This window comes from Felis catus, chromosome C1, assembly GCF_018350175.1.
Source record: "Felis catus isolate Fca126 chromosome C1, F.catus_Fca126_mat1.0, whole genome shotgun sequence".
Taxonomy (NCBI): Eukaryota; Metazoa; Chordata; class Mammalia; order Carnivora; family Felidae; genus Felis; species Felis catus.
In genome coordinates this window covers 36,791,175-36,809,818 of record NC_058375.1, presented here as the reverse complement: position 1 = coordinate 36,809,818, position 18,644 = coordinate 36,791,175, and the positions used below count along the sequence as shown (strand labels likewise).

At 48.2% G+C, this 18,644-nt stretch overlaps 1 protein-coding gene across 2 annotated transcripts; it reads right to left on the bottom strand.

Annotated features, from left to right (window-relative positions):
• Positions 1-489: 489 nt before the first annotated feature.
• NSUN4 (NOP2/Sun RNA methyltransferase 4) lies at positions 490-16,857 on the bottom strand. Of its 2 annotated transcripts, none has more exons than XM_003990051.6 (6): positions 16,575-16,857; positions 11,814-12,157; positions 7,454-7,608; positions 3,852-4,012; positions 2,555-2,679; positions 490-1,967 (listed from the first exon to the last, which is right to left on the bottom strand). In XM_003990051.6, the coding sequence occupies exons 1-6, from the start codon at positions 16,665-16,667 to the stop codon at positions 1,691-1,693; spliced, it is 1,155 nt and encodes a 384-aa protein (XP_003990100.1). In that variant the 5' UTR covers positions 16,668-16,857; the 3' UTR covers positions 490-1,690. The 2 variants fall into 2 exon arrangements, with proteins under 2 accessions (XP_003990100.1, XP_019692486.1); XM_019836927.3 differs by lacking the exon at positions 16,575-16,857 and adding an exon at positions 12,918-13,058.
• Between the last annotated feature and the right edge of the window lie 1,787 nt (positions 16,858-18,644).

Genomic DNA, 18,644 nt, shown 5'->3' with positions numbered 1-18,644 from the left:
CCTCTCTTCTTGAATTATCACTGCTTAGCATTTAGCTAGTACCAGGCTGGATACCCAGGAGGCAGGGCAGAAGCCTAGGCACCTGAGGCCTCCCAGGCTCAGCCAATACTGAGTGCAGAGTAAACAGCAGACAGGGACCACATACCATATATGGAGACTAATTAAGGTCCTGCTCCCTCGAGCTCCGTCTTCCTAGCTTCACTTGATTTTGAGTCTGGAAGATCTTCCAGGGCCCTCAGTTACAATGCAAATCCCAAGAAAAGAGAGGGCTTAACCTTACCTAAAATCCTTCTCAGCTGACACCTCTAATACCCAAACAAGAATTAGCAGGAAAGGCATAAAGAACAAAATGAGTGACAAAAAGAGGAAGAGGAGGGATAACGAAAGTGGGAAGAACCAGGAACATAAGTATTCTGAAATTATGCTCCCTTTTCTGCACAAGAACCAGTTTTTCAGGAAAAAAAAAATTTTTAATTAAAAAAAGCAATATTTTGCAAGTGACCAAGCAACTTTTAATATCCCTGCCATTAAAGGATTACCTTCTTTACGTTAAAGTTACAAAAACAACATAACTAGCATGCAGTCAGCAGTGATGTAATATCGACCCAAACTTCATACACTCTGGAAGATGAGGCCCTGTGACACTGGGGAAGAGCTCAGGGATTTGGGGGTGGGCCGAACAATGGAAACCAGAGCTTGGCCACAGACCAGGAACAAGAAAAACAAAACCAAAAGCATAACAGAAGATACTAGGAGTTGCTGAGGTGCTCAGAAAGCAAAAGGAGAGCTGCATGAAGAAGGATGAGGGGGTCTCACCTCCCACAGTCCCAACTGCTACACCTCCAACAGCTCCCTGGCTGAGGTGTCACACAGGAGCTCAAGGAACACTTGCTAGATGATGAACAATGGGAGAAACACACAGAAGAGGAGCACAGCCCTGTGGCAGAAGCAGCTTCCCCAGCCACCTTGGGCAGCAGTGCTGTGGACAGCAGGAGGAGTGGCTTCCATTGTGCAGCTCGGGAGAGCTTTCTCGGTATAAGTAAGCAGATTATCATGCATTGGCTTAACGTTTTTAGTTGCTTGTTCCTTAAATTAGATCATGGGCCATCTGAAGAAATTAGGGAGGCTTGTTTGGGCCCATTGGCTGCTGAAGACTGATCACACAGAACTCACTTCAAATGGGAGAGGTGCTCTGTAACCAGAGGTCTGTAACCAGGCTGAGTTCCTGGGCTTTGGACCCCTAGGAGCTAGTGCTCAGTAGCAGCAGCTGGTACAAATGGAACTAACAGTACTTGGACTGACATGAGGCCCCAACTACAGCCCCAGCTCTATGGAACTTCAATAATTTTATTGGCTAAATGCTTCTCCCCAAGTTTACAGCTTAAAGTGTGGGCCTGCTCACTGGCTCCTCTTCCTCCTAAGCCCCTAATCGGGCAGGAACCTTTAGCACAGGCTTAGAAATGGGGGAAGGGGGTACAATAAGTGAGTGAGAAACCTGCTAATGCTCCATAATTGGACAGCAGGACAGAAAAACTCCTACTTTCTAATGCTGAGAATTGTCTACACAAAGACTTGAACATGATGGAGATAGGACCCAGAGTGCATCTTTGCCACTGGTCTTGGTTTCTGGTGCCTCTATGGAAGTATACCCTTTACCTTCCTACCCCAGGACTTCGGGAACCGGGTGATGCTATGTCAGCCTACACATTTTGCAAAAGTACATAGGCCCAAAATTGGCCAAGAGGTTTGGGATTACCAGTTCCCCAACCTGGCAGGATGGGAAGAAAGAAAATGTGTCCATGAAAAGCTTTCGGAAGTGACTCAGGTCTTCCACCTGAACCTTGATGCTGTATTGATTGGCCAGGAACTCGATGGTGCCTTGCACCACATACTCGTTCTGTAAATGTGAGAGTGAGCAGGTGGAATAGACAACGTGGCCTCCTGGTTTGGTGGCAAGGAGTCCAGCCCTGAAACCAGAAAGAGAGAAAATCAGTGACTACTGAGCTTCCCAGAAGCAGAAGGACAACAGGAGGAGCTAGAAGCAGGCACAGTGGAGTCTACTATGGGATGCGCAGCTGTGTTAGCTTCTGAAGTCTCTCCCCCAAAGATACCACCAGAAAAGTCGTTCTCGAAAGAGAGCAGCAACCCAACCTTACTCCATGGGCTCTCCTCTGGAAGCAATCCCCTGAACTCTGACTCTGGTTATGGGCCAAACTCTGGTGCTAGCTGTGCACTGAGTCCTTACCAGCCCTACTGAGCCTTGACTTCAGTAACTTTTTTCAAGCTTTCAAACTTGTGCCACTCACTGGGACTGAGACTAGCGTGGAGGTAAGATAACGTAAATGAATCTGTGCCACCCACCCTGCTATGTGTGTCCTACCACATAGCGTTTGTGTGTTCCAGAGAAAGGCCATCCTGTCATATCTGGAAGCTCCTCAATCAGAAGACCCTTCTGTGGGTGATGGTGTTGGCAAGAGCTCGCAGTTCCCCAAGTGACTGGTCCCCTGGAGCACTGTGGCACAAAGTCCTCGGTTTTTGTAAATCTGTTACTCACGCGAGCAGCTGCATCTGAAGCATAGGCAACATCTGCCGCTCCTTCTTCCTCGACCGCTGAAAGATGTTGTTCTCCTCCTCATGAAGGGAGTGGCGGTCTGTGGTACAGGGCACATCCACCAGCACCTACCCACAAGTGTTAAAGGGTACTGTGTTAGAGCTCCTTACTGGCTCCTCTCCCTTAGGCCCTTGCTCTGAGAGGTTTCACTCAGTGCTCCTTCTGCCCATCCTTCCATTGCAGAGTACCTGACAAAGCTTCTCACTTTAACCTGGTAGACAACTGGGAAATAATGAGTGGGAAAAGAGTATATTTAGGTATACTCATGGCTAGTCAAAAAACCAAAGCCAATACCCAAGTAACCATAATTAAATAATTGATATCAACCTAGAAAGAAGGCCTTCCCTTTTTTTTAGAGATTTTAAGTAATAACTACATCCAACATGGGGCTCATACCTACAACCCTGAGATCAAGAGTTGCATGCTCTTGGGGTGCCTGGGTGGCTCAGTTGCTTAAGCATCTGACTTCGGCTCAAGTCATGATCTCACAGTTCGTGAGTTCGAGCCCCGTGTTGGGCTCTGTGCTGTCAGCGCAGAGCCTAGAGCCTGTTTCAGATTCTATGTCTCCCTCTCTCTCTGCCCCTCCCATGCTCCTGCTCTGTCTCAAAAATAAATTAAAAAAAAACAAAACAAAACATTAGAGAGTTGTATGCTCTACTGACTGAGCCAGCCAGGTGCCCTTCATGGTTTAGGACTCTGTCCTTGGCTATTTGCATGAAATATCCAATTTACAAAATGATACAATGCCCAGAAGGTAGCTAATATACTGAATAACAGGATCAGGATTCAAAATTATTTTATGCTGAAACATCATATCCAATATGGAAAGTTTTAAAGTAAGAAATATAAAATCATCCATTCATTTACTAAGAGCCTATACTCTGTGCTAGGCACAAGAGACAAAAACAAAAATTAAAACAAAAGAAAAAGTCCTATAATTATGTTTCCAAAAAAAAAAAATTCATCTATGGAAGAGAGCTGTGAATTTTACTTGAGAAATAACCCTTTTCCCACTCAGTCAGGTTCAAACTCTTTCCTGTTAATTGTCTCCAATGAAGACACTACTGATGACTGTGAAGAAGGCTGTGTTCTCTCAATCACCCACGGAGAGCTGGCGAGGTCCAGAAATGGCCCTAGATCCCCAAATATGGAGGTCTGGATCTTACTCACTCAGGGTCTGCAGCTGAGATAGGAAGGCTAGATTCGACTAGCTCGATGTCTCAGGTCAGGAATCACTCACCCGGTCATAGGTGTCCCCCTCCAGTTCTCCCCACTTCCTGCCATCCCATGAGGTGACTCGAACACGATTCCTATCCCTGATATCTTGAGGCACATAGCTGTGAAGAACCTTCTGTAGTCTGACTGTTCGAGAAGTGGACAGATCATTGGCAGCGAGATTGCCTGTGGGAATATAAATTTTAGCATTGTTTTTCTAATTCTGAAAAACAAATACCATCGGAAACTTAATAGGGATTGCACTAATCTATAGATGGCTGTGGGTAGCTGGACATTAAAATGCCTGTGAGAATAAAGAAACTTCAAAGCCATTGCCCAACAAAACATCACACCAGCAATGGTGCTGATGGAGAATCAGACCAATTCTCAGGCACAGCCAATCAATGCAGGCCCCAGGGGCAGGGGCAGGGGCAAGTGGAGAAGAAACGTTTACTATGTGCATGGCACAGTCCTAGACACTCGAGAGCAGGAGTTGCAAAGGCAAACACCTACACCAGCCAGAAAGGATATGTAAATAAATAAAGCAGACCAAGTATGAATATTTCTTTTTTTTAAAATTTTTTTTTCAACGTTTATTTATTTTTGGGACAGAGAGAGACAGAGCATGAATGGGGGAGGAGCACAGAGAGAGGGAGACACAGAATCGGAAACAGGCTCCAGGCTCTGAGCCATCAGCCCAGAGCCCGACGCGGGGCTCGAACTCACGGACCGCGAGATCGTGACCTGGCTGAAGTCGGACGCTTAACCGACTGCGCCACCCAGGCGCCCCAAGTATGAATATTTCTAAACAAATATGCTCTCTCCTACTTTTCTTGAATCACGTGTCTCTCTCTACATCTTTGGCAGATGCTATACATTATTTACCAAAAATATATTCTCTTCCCATTCCTTATTAATAGAACTCCAGTTTTATTTGAGGTAGAGGGGAGCGATGTGCCCCATTTCCCAGCCCCCTTTTATAACTAAGTATGACTATATGGCTAAGTTTTGGTCAATGAGTTACAGGCATAATTATCGTGTGGGATTTCTGGGGAGATGTTCAAAAGAAGTTAATGCAATTAGATGTGCCCCTTTTACCCAATCTTTTCTTCCTGTCTTGAACTTGAATGTGATAACTGGAGTTCTAGGAGCCATCTTGAGCCATGAGGCAATCCTGACGATGGAAGCCAGAAATAAAATAGGTTGCAAAAAGAAAAAAGGAGCCCAAGTCCCTAAGACTGTGTAGACTCCATGCCAGCCCCGGACTGCTGATATCCCAGTTCTCTTATGTAAGAGAGAAATAAACTTCTTTAAGCCAATTTGTTGATTTTCTGTTTTATATGACCAAACCTAATCCTAATTAATTTACCATCTGTCTTTCACTTTCCCTTTTGTGACAGGTGTGAATTCAAAAAAGAGCTCACTGGGGCACCTGGGTGGCCCAGTCGGTTAAGCGGCCAACTTCGGCTCAGGTCATGATCTCGCAGTGCGTGAGTTCGAGCCCCGCGTCGGGCTCTGTGCTGATGGCTCAGAGCCTGGAGCCTGTTTCGGATTCTGTGTCTCCCTCTCTCTCTGACCCTCCCCCATTCATGCTCTGTCTCTCTCTGTCTCAAAAATAAGTAAACGTTAAAAAAAAATAAACAAAACAAAACAAAACAAAAAAGAGCTCACTTTGGGGCACCTGGGTGGCTCAGTCGGTTACGCGTCCAACTCTTGGTTTCAGCTGAGGTCACGATCTCATGGTTCGTGAGTTCAAGCCCCATGTCGGGCTCTGTGCTGACACCACAGAGCCTGCTTGGGATTCTGTCTCTCCCTCTCTCTCTGCCCCTCCCCGCTCGTGCTCTTTCTCTCTTTCTCAAAATAAACAAATAAAATTAAAAAAGAAAAATAAAGAGCTTAATTACTTTGTTCTTAGATCTCCTATAAGAAAAAATATTACTGTAAGCTTGATAACAAATGATGACTGATACCTGGCCTCAGAGTCAAGGAATGAAAAGGAGGCAGGAGCTGCGGTGAAGAACTAGAGAGTATATACCTTATCTACTGGGACTGGTCACTCCCATGAACAAGTTTAGTGTTCCCACAAACACATAGAGTCCCAATTTTTGAGGGCACTCAAAGAAGTAAAAATTGGATTCTCTGCTCAGGAGGAATTTGCAGAAGGCCAGGAACTAAGAACAGAAAAAGCTGGGTTCCAGTTCTGGCTCTATCTCTAACTCAGGTAAAAGTTAAGTTATTTCATCTCTTCAGGACTCAATTTCCTCCTCTGTAAAATATGAGGGCTAGACTAGGTAAACTCGAAATTGCCTTTGTCGACTGGAATCAAGGACTCACTTTGGTGAGGGGCCAGGATGGGGGTAAGGTGTTGGTAATTTAGTACGCCTTAGAAAAGCAACTCTCAGTTACTTCTCCTTGGCCCTTCTCCTGCCTCTTAGTTCAAGTTCCTCTTCTTCCAAGTAACCCTACCTCATTCATCCCCTTTCTGATGGATTCCTACAGCAGTCAGTCAGATCAGCACAGCCCAGCACAGAGGCTGGGATCTCCTGCACTGGACTCATTAAACCATATCAACACTTTTTCTCCTCTCCCTCTGCACTTCCAGGAGGTAAGATCAAATGTGCAACCTTGCTCAATCACCCATAGGGTCTACCACATGACTGGAAGCTAACCCAAACTATGCAAGTTGGCTGACAAGAACTGAAGAGAAGGGCCCAGGTCCAACAAAAAGGCTAGGGCACAAGGCAAGAGAAACCTGGCAGGGTGAGTGGAAAAACCACAGTCCTGCTCTGGGTATTTCTCAAATCACCAAGGAAAAAGTGTTGCCTATTTTAAGGCAGGATGTCAGCCAGTAGATGGCTGAAGTGAACTCTTATGGTACACATAGCCCAGGCTGGTGGCTGCACTACTGCGATTAGACTTGGGCCTATCCCCAGGGAATTCATAATCTTGAAGAGGGAGAAGATGCATACCCGGTAAAGCTCTGATGCAAGGCTAATGTGCTAACAGTTGCTAGGATACTGCCCATGGTAAGGGAGCATAGGAGACAGAGGCGTCACTTTGCAACCAGCCCCTAGAGGTCATGAGGGAAGACTTTCCAGGAGGTGGCACACTTGAGCTGGGACTTGAAAGCTAAAAGGATACAAGCAGGCCAGCTAGGATAGGACGGAGGGTATTCTAGAGAGAAAATGGAACATGAGCAAAAGATGGAGGCTTATTCAAGAAACAGAGAGCAGCAGGATGTGGCTGAAGCATATAAAGTCTGAGGAAGAATGACATAAAGCTATAAAGGGTGGCTGCAGCCAGATCTTATTGCTTTAGCTGGCAGACTAAGGAAATGGAACTTAGAGACAAAGTAAACAGATACAGAGCGGTAAAAGTGTCAGGTATAGACTGGTCAGGGCCCCACTTTAGTCTGCCTCCAGAGACCTTGCTCTGCTCAGCAATCTTCTTTGGCCAACAGACACAGAGAGAGAGGAGAGACAGCTGCAAACACAAATACTCCACCTTAGCAAGCAAGCACTATACTCCCTCTGACCTTGAGACCTGAAATCCCATCAGATTCAGTATGCTCCTGACTGGGTGAGGTAGGGAGCCCTCACTGCCCAAGACACCAGCCCTCTGACTTACGGCAACAGCCAGTCTGCAGCAGTGCTAGTGTCTTTCCCCCAGGGGCCGCACATAAGTCAAGCACAGTGTCACCAGACTGCAGGCCAAGGGCCAAGACAGGCAGCAAGGAAGCAGCATCCATCAGGTAGTAGTCCATGACACCCAGGCTGCCAAGCCTACAAGAGAGGAGACCACCTTATAGTCAAACTCCAAGTCAGGAGACCCACTGGAAGTCAAGGCCACCAAGTCCATGCCCTCGGGGGTTACTGAGTTCTACTCACCAAAAACTCATTTCTAAGACCCACACTCACTTATTCACTCACTCATTCATCCACACAGCAGGAAGAGTGACCCATTTAAAACACAGATCAAGGGGCACCTGACTGGCTCAGCTGGTGGAGCATGCAACGCTTGATCACAGGGTTGTCGGTTTGAGCCCCACATTGGGTGCAGAGATTACTTAAAATTAAAATCTTCAGGGACGCCTGGATGGCTTAGTCAGTTAAGCAACCAACTTCTGCTCAGGTCATGATCTCACGGTTCCTGAGTTTGAGCCCAGCATCAGGCTCATTGCTGTCAGCCCAGAGCCTGCTTCAGATTCTGTCCCCGTCTCTCTGCCCCTCCCCCGCTCACTCACGTATGGGCACACGCATGCTCTCTCTCTCTCTCTCTCTCTCAAACATAAATAAACATTTAAAAAATACATAGGGGTACTCGGGTAGCTCAGTTGGTTAAGCGTCTGACTCTTCAGCTCAGGTCACGATCTCACCATCTGTGGGTTTGAGCCCCACATCGGGCTCTGCGCTGTCAGTGAGGAGCCTGCTTGGGATTCTCTCTCTCTCTGTCCCTCCCCCACTTGCTCCCTATCTCTCTCAAAATAAATTTTAAAAGAATAAAATAAAACTTAAAAAATAAATAAAAATAAAACAGCACCCCTCCCCCAAGCCCATCACTTCCTATCTCTCTATGTGACACTACTTTTCTTTAAGGCACTTATTGTTCACTTTATATGTACAGGGGTGTGTGTGTGTGTGTGTGTGTACTCTCCTCCTCCTCCCTCTTTAGAATAAAGGCAGAGACTTTGTTTGTTCACTGGAATAACCTCAGCACCTGAAACACCACCTTGCATACAATAGGAGCTCAGTCTTATTGGGTTACATATTAAGATACAAAATGCTTTCTGGGTTCAGAGAAGAGCGCCATCACTTGTCCCTCTCACAGTTACCTGAGTCAGGCCTGATGAAGAAATAGGCCCTATTAGGTAAAGAAAGGGAGGGATGGAGGAAGAAACAGGAGCATTCCAAGAGAAGAGAAAAGACCAAGCGAAGGCACAGAAGCATGCAAACTCATACCTCCTTTCAGAAACAATGAGAAATCTTCAGTAGCAGAAATACAAAGTGGAGGAGATTGAGGTTGAAAAGCAGGTAGAGGCCAGGTTGTAGAAAGCCTAGGACCCTATGCTAAGGAGTTTGGACTGTAACCTGGAGGCAGTTACCAGTTTGTAAAGAAAATGACATGATCACCTAAATAGAGTTTTAGAAAGCTAGGTAGGCTAGAAAGAACACATTAGAAACAGACACCAGTGATGAGGCTGTGATGAAAGTCCAAGTGAGAGCCAATGAGGCATGAAGACAGGCAGGATCCATGTGGGTAGAGAGAGGGACGACAGACAATAACCTAATGGTCACTCCCAGGCCAGTCGTCATAAGCCATTCCCCTGCCTGAGACACAGCTCAGCCATCGGGGACAGACTCAAGAAGACAGAAACCTGACCTTTGCTGCCCTGACAGGAAGGCTCTGGGAGAAAAATGTGATGAGACATGAGACATAGCAGCACTGAGGGTTTGCTACAAAAGCTATAATCCCCGGTCTTGAGGTTGTAACACCTTCGAAGATAGGCTCAGACTATAATAGGATACTTTCAAAATCAAATCATGCCTGGATTGTCCCTGAAGCTGTGTGCCCATTGCCCCTGCAAAAGAGAATCAACCAACACTGGTCTACAAAACTCATTCTCATCCAGTTCCTTCCTTTGGAAGTGTCACTCAACCTTTTTTTGGTTCAGACAGTTTCGGGAATCTGCTGAAAGCTACAGTCCCTGTTTTCAACAACAACAACAACAAAAAGCACAACAGTTTTTCAGACAATTTCAGGAGGTTCCTGGACTCCCTAAATACATCCTTGACCTCCTGAGAGGTTAAGATTCCCTTGATTTATAGGGAGCCTATCAAGATGAGAAGGAAACCCAAACCTCACTGAATAGAAGCCAAGCACCCTAGGCAACTTAGGAAACCCTGCTTAGTCTGTGGTTCTGCCTAAGACCAATGCCTCCAAACCGGTCTCTAATCCTGCCCCAATCTATCTTCCTCCCACCCCAATTTATTACAGTGATCCTCCTGAAGCATAACTTCGATGAGAATGACACAGACAGTAAGAGATACTGTTTAGGAGTGCTCTACCACAGGTACTACACTAGGTGTCTCGTATACATCACTCTATTCAGGCCTCACCACAGCCCTGTGATGCAGCAGAACCCAGGACCCAGAGCCACACTGGCTGCATCTCAAATCCAGCCCAGGTGCTCAACAATTGTGTGCCTTTAGCAAATGACTCAATTTCTCTGTGCATCAGTTTCCTCATCTGTAATAAGAGTACATGCCATATAGGATTATTGTGAAAATGAAAGGAATTAATAGAAGTCAAGTGCTTAGAATAGCAGCTGCCACACAATGAGCTATAGTACCAGTACCATCATTTTCCAGATTATTTTCCAGGAAAGGAAACCAAGAGTCAGTTATTCAAAGCTAATGTCCAATAAGTAATGAAGGTAGAATCCAAATCTAGGTTTTCTTGACTCCAAAGCCCATGCTTATAACCACTGTGCATTATTGCCTTTCCCCTACTTAGAAACCCTTTCCACTAGTTCTCTAGAACAGATCTTGGCAATTTACAGCAATATGTACTAAAGAGTGCATCGTCTGACGCCATTCAGCCCTGGCAGGTCCAGCCATTTATAAGCAACCCTGGGCCATCAGAAAAATCCCCTTCTCCCAACCTATAAGCTCCTGACATTCAAGATTCCCATACATGGCCCCCCACATACTCTTCCAGCCTTACCTTCTAGCTTTACTAAGCATGTAGCCCTCCCTCAAGCCAGCAGCTAGAGCTATTGCAAAAGCTTCCTAATTTACTTCCCTATTTCATATTTGATACATAGCCTCGCCCCTCTTCAATTTGTTTTCCACACAGCAGCCAGAAAAATATCTCAAAAATTCAAATCTGGTTATGTCATTCCCCACCTTAACACTTTTCATGGCTCCCTCTTCCTTTTAGAGAAAAAGTCCAAAATCCCTCATGACTTAGACTTTCAAAATTTGGCTCCTGCCAGCTTTTTTGGCCTGTCACTCCCACCCCCACCCCCAAGCCACCAGCTGTAATTCCTACTCATTTTCAGGTCTAAGCTTAAATTTCACTTCCTCAGAAAAGACTGCGTTAGATCTCCTAGTTATAATACCTCATAGCACCTTGTATTTTTTTTTTTTTGTGGCACTTATCACAATTGTAGTTTCTCAATACTTATCTTCCTCACTAGACTGTAAGGTCAATGAGGGCTTTTGTACCTGTAACCCAGGCATTTAGAAGGCCTGGCATTTGGTAGACAATAACTATTTACTGAATGAGTGAATCAGTCCTTCAAAGATCAATTCCCATATCCTACAACTAACATTGAGCTCTCGTTTTCTCAGTTTCTAAAGCACAATGTAGCATTTGATTCCAAGAGTCTTTTTCATCCAACTTTATATAAATCTGAGCACTGGATCAGAAGACCAGGAGTCCCCTCACCACCACACCCCTCTGGTACTTGGTGTCCCTAGCAAGTCCCACTTGTTCCTTGGTACCATGAGCTTACCTGTCCCACTCACTTGGATGGGTGGCTGTGAGGGCAAAATGAGAAAGCCCTTATAAATAATACACACTTTAACTGTGGAGGGTGTTAAGTGCTCAAGTTAGAGCACTCTTCGATGGGAGCGGAGAAGAGCAGGTTCAAAGTGCAGGTTTTGGGGTCAAACTGCCTGGGTCTAAGTCCTAGCTGCATCACCTGCTTTCCAAGGAACCTAAAGCAAGCAACTTCTCTGCACCTCAGTCTCCTCAAATATAAAAGAGGAACAATAATATTACCTACTTCAGAGTGCTGTTGACAGAACAAAAGGAGATCATGGATAATGCACACACAACACTTAGAAAAACGCCTAGCATGTATAAGCACTCAGTAAATATTAGCAATATTAGGATCCTCATTAAATGGGACAAAAGCTGGGTCTCCTGCTGTCTACTTCCTGTAGACACTCAGGATGGCCCTAGCCATGACTCCAGATCCTACCTGGCAGGGGGGAACCGGCTGACATCCCCTCTGGTGAAAGTGAAGCATCGAAGGTTCGGGCTGCAGGTCCCAGAGGCTAGGGATGGAGTTGCAGTTTGGCCACTCTCAGGCTCCAGTTCCCCATGGGAGATGGAGTCATTCACAAAGTCCCTGGCACTCAGCTTCTCCAGCTTTCCACTCACATGATCCCAGGCAGCAAAGTTATTGACCAGTGCACCATACTTCTGCTCTGAAAGGAGACTGACCCGGATGGATGGCCAAAGATCACCAAATTGCACACTGTAGGTCATGTCAAAATTCTGCAGAGCCAGTTGAGTGGCAGGAAATTTGGGCTCTGTGGCAGCCTAAAAGGAAAAGAACAGCCTTATTGGTCTTCCAGCCTTGCCTCTCCCCTCCCACCTAACCTCACCAATACCTCAGAGCCCTGCAGCCAACATGGTTCCAGCTAGTGCCCACTCCTGCCTTTGCATCCTACCTCTGCCAGCCAGAAGAGAAGTGCGAGAGAGAAAAGTAGTAGGAAGTCGGCCCTTCTGTCTCAGTGTTGTGAGAGAAAGCAAGCTGTAGCTCTCACAACAACAGCAGGTGGGGTCACCAAGAAAGGCGTGGGGCACTCCCTCAGGCCTGGGAGTAAGAAGAACTTAAGAAAATGGCAGCTCAGGATAGGACTCTTGAGGGGGGCCTACCGAAGGTTGGAAGAATCTATGAAGGCCCCGGGAAGCTTCAGCCTTAAAAACAAAAGACGCGGGGCGCCTGGGTGGCTCAGTCGGTTGGGCGTCCGACTTCGGCTCAGGTCACGATCTCGCAGTCCGCGGGTTCGAGCCCCGCGTCGGGCTCTGGGCTGATGGCTCGGAGCCTGGAGCCTGGTTCCGATTCTGTGTTTCCCTCTCTCTCTGCCCCTCCCCCATTCATGCTGTGTCTCTCTCTGTCTCAAAAATAAATAAACGTTAAAAAAAAAAAAAAGACGCTTTCTCTCTGAACAGTCCTTCCATCTTCTAAAGCATTTTCTGGTCTCCTAGCTTATGTGAGCACCACAACAGATAGATCGGTGGGATACAAAAAAATATCAACCCTCCACATTCGATGGACAGGTATAAGGTAACTTACCTAATGGCATGCAGTGGCTGACACCATAATGCTCAGAATCACAGGGTTGAGGGTCATTCGGGGAGTTCTTATACCCCAGGAACATGGGATAAAGGGAGCCCACAGAAACCTTGAGGTGTGAGCCAAAATGGGGACTTCTATGGGGGTAGCAGAGAGAGACATGAGTCAACCTTGCAGAGCATAAACACAGATTACGAGGAAAATGAAGCCCTCAGCTGAGGAGTCCTCAGGTCGATCCACGTTGCCACAGCTGGGCACTTGCTATGGCTGGCAGTCCTGTTATTGTCTATGAATTTTGCTCTGGTCTGCATTTTTGATTTGTTCAGAACTCTTCCTCTGGCCCTCATTTCTTGCTATGGCGAGGACTCTTGCTCCCACCATGACTTCTGCTATGGTGGGGACTCTCACTCTGGCCTCGACTTTTGCTGGGACAGGGACTCTTGCTCCGGCTCCTGCTGTGGGAGGGACTCTTGCTCTTGCCTTGCCTTTTGCCATGGCAGGAACTCTTGCTTGGGCTCCGACTTTTGCCATGGAGGTCACTCTTGATTTGGCCCTGACTTTTGCTACATGGAGAGCTCTCACTCTGGCCCTGATTTCTGCTATGACACTCACTCTTATCCTGATTTATGCTTTGGTGGGAACTATTGCTCGGGCTCCGACTTCTCTTTCGACTAGGACTCTTGTTCCGACTCTGACTTCTGTGAAGATGGAGACTCTTGCTCTGACTTCGACTTCTGCAGGGGTGGTGGGTATTCTCATTCTGGCTCTGACTTCTGCTTTGGCGGGAACTCTTGCTCTGGCTGTCACTGCTCTGGCATTCACTAATAACAGTTAAGCTACGGCTGACATTAGTGCTACAGCTGGAAGTCTTGGATGAAGGCAAAGGACAGCCGAAGGGAACCTGGGGGCACTCTTTGCAGGAGACTCGAGGAGCCACAGAGTAGACGTGGAAGCCACAGGGCATAGTATCGGGGTGGCACCGGGTTTGGGGGCCAATGGGTAAACTTTGAGGATCAAAGGGTGTTCTCAAAGGGATAAAAGAATAGATGTGGGTGGAACAAGGAGGTGCCACAGGCTGGCGATAAGGTTGGGCTGGGCCCCTGGAAGTGCTATAGATGCCACAGGGGGGCACCATGGGCAGTTTATGACACTGAGAGGGGCAAATGGATTGATTGAGGGAAGCAAGGAGTGGGCAGGGATCAGGGCTCGAGGAAACCACAGAATATATATGGGTACTGCATGGGGGTCCTATGGAGAATCCATGGGGGCTGCTCTGAGCATAACTATTGGTTGAGACAGTACCAAAAGGAAGGCGAAGGGGAAGACAAGTGGGGATAACAGGTTTGAGGGTCCTAGGGATCACAGTAGGTAAGGTAGTTCCTTGGGGAATTTCTTTGGGGCAGGGATTTGAGCAAGTGGTAACGGATGTCACCATACAAGAAGGACCAGAAGGGCAGGACGGTGGTGGAGGGGAGGCACTGGCCTTAGGGGCCCTGGGCTGGTCAAAAGGAGTGTGCTGGAGAGGGATGACCAGGGAGCGACATCTGTGGAGAGCACATGGTTGTTTTAACTCTGAGGATTTGGGGGACTTCACTTGGGGGCAAACTGGGGTAGGGAGAGGGGGTTCATTACAGCTTCTGCGGGGGGGTGACTGGGATGGAGATATAAACTGGTTGCCCAGGGGTGAAGGGAAGGAGAAGACAGTATAAGGACAGCAAGAGGAGAGGGGAAGAGGTGGTTCCTGGGGACAGGGGGGACAAGGAGGACAAGGAGGACAGGGAGGACAGGGAGCACAGGGGGCACAAGAAATCGGGGTGCCTGGCTCTACCAAGAGGTAAGAGTTCCCACTAATCTCCCAGGTTAAAATGGACTCCAAGCAAGGCTTTATGGGAGCCTGGGACGGGGGTGAGCAAAGAGAACCAGTACTCTTAGGGGATAGGCGGATGGCACAATAAGGGCTACCGGGGGCAGGTACATGGGCCTCTGGAGAAAAATGGGAACAGTGATAAGAGCTCTCCTGAGGTGAGCTGGGAGAGCCAGATGTACCTGCCTGAGAAGAAAGTGGGGAGCCACAGAAATTTTTCCTAAGGGGCAGGTCAAGCTGTGGTTTAGGCTCACAAGAGTCTGGAGGCTTAAGGTGGACATGGTAAAAGCTGCCCGTGGGTGGGGAAGATGCTGGAGAAAGAGGAGGGTCATTATAACTTCTCCCTGAGGACCAGGGAGAGAGCAGAGGGGAGATCCCAGTTCCCAAAACCTTGTGAGAAAGGAGTGGGGAAGCTAGAAGTCTAGTTTCCGGGGGCCGGTGAGCAAGAGGAGGTGACATAATGGGGGTAGTTCTCAGGGGCCTATGAGTAAGAGAAGGTGACATGATGGGGCAAGTTCCCTGGGACCCAGGACCGGTGGAAGGTGAAATCATGGGATCTGTTCCTGGGTGCTGATGAGTGACAGAAGGTGGAGTCACTGGGCCAGTTTCCAATGGCGCATGAGGGAGGGTGGGAGAAGTCACTGGGCTGGTTCCTGAGGGCCGATGAGGAAGAGGAGGGGAAGTCACAGGGCTGGTTACCAGGGCTGAAGGGTATCCACAGTAACACAGGTAAGTCTGCTGGTCAGTGTAAGGGCTTCGGGGACAGGGACGCGGTGTTCTCGGGGGACTGATCCAGCTGCAATAAGGGCTCCGTGGACGAACAGAGGGTGACCCCAGAAGGCTGCGCCGGTCAAAACAAGGGCTCGAAGGGGGCGAACCCGAGATAATAGGCTCACGGCAGTAAGGCCTTCCAAGGAGTGGATAACAGGGTTCAAAAGAACATCTCCCAGGGCGCAGGGGAGGCTGTGGAGGTGGGGAAGGGGACGGTGGGGGTGGGGAGGGAACCGGAGGGGGTAGGGAGGCGGGCGTGGCGGTTATGGAAGAAATTCCAGGGCTACAGCTGAGGCCAGAGAAAGGGTCTCTGGAGAGGTGAGGAGATTCCAGGGGCTGAGGAGAGTCGCTGCATCCTTTGCCTGGGTCTGGGTAAAGGCCAGAAGTGTGGGCAGGGTGATCGCTGTAACCTTTCCTGGACGCCAGAGGCACCTCGAGGGTGAGGACAGGGTTGAATCCTTTCCCAGTGGGCGGCGGAGACCCAGGAAGGAAGGGGTTGTCGCTAAGACATTTTTCGAGGGGTGAGGGCGGCCGGGCCGAAAGTTCTAGGAGGAAAGGCGGAGACGAGGTCATGCAGGGAGGGATGAAGGGGGGCGGGGTAGGAAAGAAGGGGAGGGCGGGGAAGAGGGAGGAAGGGAAGTGTAAGGGATAGTGGGGGCCAAGGGGAAAGTAACCAACAGCAGGGGAACACGTGGTGGTGACATAACTGAAAGAATGAGGGCGGAGGTGATGGCGTAACTTAGGGGGGCGGAGTCGGGGTACAGCGGACATACTAAAACAGCCGAAGATTTGTGACGAAACAACAGGGCGGATAGAGGCGATGACGTAACAGATGCGAGAGGGAGGAGCCTAGAGACGGCCCCTGAGGGGCGGGGAAAAGAGGCTAAGGGCCTTCCGGAGGGGCTGGAGTAGTGAACCTATCCGACAGTGGCGGGAGGTGGCAGGGCTAGAGAAGTTTCCCGAGGGGAGGCGGCAAAAGGCCGCTGTCACTGTTTCCTCGTGGGCCAGCGGCTGGACCTTACCCATTTCTTCTTATGTCGATGTCTCCGCGGGATGGTCGCGAAGTGCGCACGCTTCAGCACGCCCGGCACACCCCTCACTACCAGCGCAGCCATATCAGCGTGCACCGCCGAGTCATTCCGCCCGGAACCGCAAGGGCCGACCCGCGGGTTCCGGGGAGGTGGGGGCGCCACTCTGGACGAGAACAGGAGGGAATTCGGCAGCCTCAGGTTCGGGGCTCAGCACACCTTTACAGCTCAGGTGCAAACCGAGCCCCGCTCCTCCAGGGATTTTCTGTGGGTTCTGGGAAAGAACAACCATTCGCACGAAATGGCGTCTCTGCCTGGGTGCTTGGAGCATTGGGAAGGACTCCGTAAAGGCTCCTAGCCCAGCTGGGGGATCAGAGAAAACCGGGAGGTGGCAGTTGCCAAATGGGGGCGGGAAGGGCCTTCTAGGCAGAAGTTGCACGAGGAAAGATCCTGAGGTAGAGAAAAATGAGGCCAGATTTGTGGGCAGAGGCAGATTTATACTGAAGCTAACCAAGCTTGAAATTTCAGAACTTGCCATTTGCAGTGCCCCTTGCAAGACCCTGTACCTAATTTTGTATTGTTTTTCTTGAAGAGGACCTCTCGGATTCTGTAAGCTGTAGGTCCCACAAAACTTGACCCCCTCATAGGGAGACGGTAGAAAGGAAGGACGTGATCAGATAGGTGGGTTTTGTTTTGTTTTGTTTTTTAAAGTTTATTTATTTTGAAAGAGAGAGCATGAGGGAGGGGCAGAGAGAGGGACAAAAAGAGAATCCCAAGCAGGCTCTGGCGCTGACAGCGTGAAGCCCCACACGGGGCTTGAGATCTCACCAACCGTGAGACGTGAGCCGAAATCAAGAGACCAAGAGACAGTCGCTTAACCGACTGAGCCACCCAGGTGTCCCCTCAGATAAGTGTTTTTAAAATGATCATCTGGGAGCTTACTGGTTGGTGAATACACGGAGGTGCTGGGAGAGAGCACGGAAGCGCCCTTTCTCTATGTGCATCTCCATCTGACCGTACCTGAGTTACATACTTTTATAATAAGCCAGTGATCTAGTGAGTAGTGGGTTTCCCGAAATATGTGAGCTGCTCCAGCAAGTTAGCAGAGCCAAGGAGGGGCTGGTGGGGAACTCTGATCTCTAGGCAGTGGATCAGAAATACAGATGTGAGCTGTCAGCCAGTGGAGCTTAAGTATTCAAAAGTAATCAGCCACCATTTCAAACTCCCATCAAAAAGTCCTATCACTTTCAGAAGGCAGGAAGTTTGGGTACATTTTTACTGAAGTTACAGGAATGATGAAGTAAGTGTGAATTTTAAGACAACAAACTATCTCTTCACTACCATAGAAAATTAGAAGTAGTGAAGAACCTTGTAGCACTTTGAGCTTTTCCAGTATTTTATGGATTGTGAACTGCCAAAGCTACATATGAATGAGGGAATTTTTGACCTTTGCTCAAACTATATTCTTCTTGATGTGGGTTGTAAAATTCCACTGAGAAACATACACCTTTATTTCCACATTTACAGGGCAGGAGGAGTTACCAAAACTTTAAATATCACAAATAGAATCTTGTGTTTATCACTAAAAAAAGAAAAATCATCTGACAGTTGATGACCGGAGTAGGTAGGATTATGGGAGGTAGATCAGATGAGAGAAGACAGTTCTGGATTAGTGTGGTGCCAAGGAAGATACAAAAGGATTCCCGGGCACCTGGGTAGCTCAGTTAAGTGCCTGACTCTTGATTTTGGCTCAGGTCATGATCTCACGGTTTGTGGGTTCGAGCCCCACATCTGGCTCTGTGCTGGCAGTGTGGAGCCCACTTGGGATTCTCTGTCTTCCTCTCTCTTCTCCTCCCCCGCTGGTGATCTCTCTCTCTCTCTCTCTCTCTCTCTCTCTCTCTCTCTCACACACACACACACACACACACACACACACAAAGTAAAATAAATAAACATTTTTTTTAAAAAGGAAAAGGATTGATTCCACTTGTGATTAAGAGAGAATTGATTGATTGGCCCTATCTGTCTAAACTAGTACATGCTACACCACCAGTTAATAACTGT

Bases quoted from the DNA above. Each gene is read 5' to 3' on its own strand.
- NSUN4 (XM_003990051.6), bottom strand. From the start codon at position 16,667: ATGGCTGCGCTGGTAGTGAGGGGTGTGCCGGGCGTGCTGAAGCGTGCG. The intron at 4,013-7,453 runs GTAAGTCAGAGG...ATATTCCCACAG, and splicing joins GCTGCAGACTGGCTGTTGCC to GCAATCTCGCTGCCAATGAT. The intron at 2,680-3,851 runs GTGAGTGATTCC...ACTTGTGGGTAG, and splicing joins AGGGGGACACCTATGACCGG to GTGCTGGTGGATGTGCCCTG.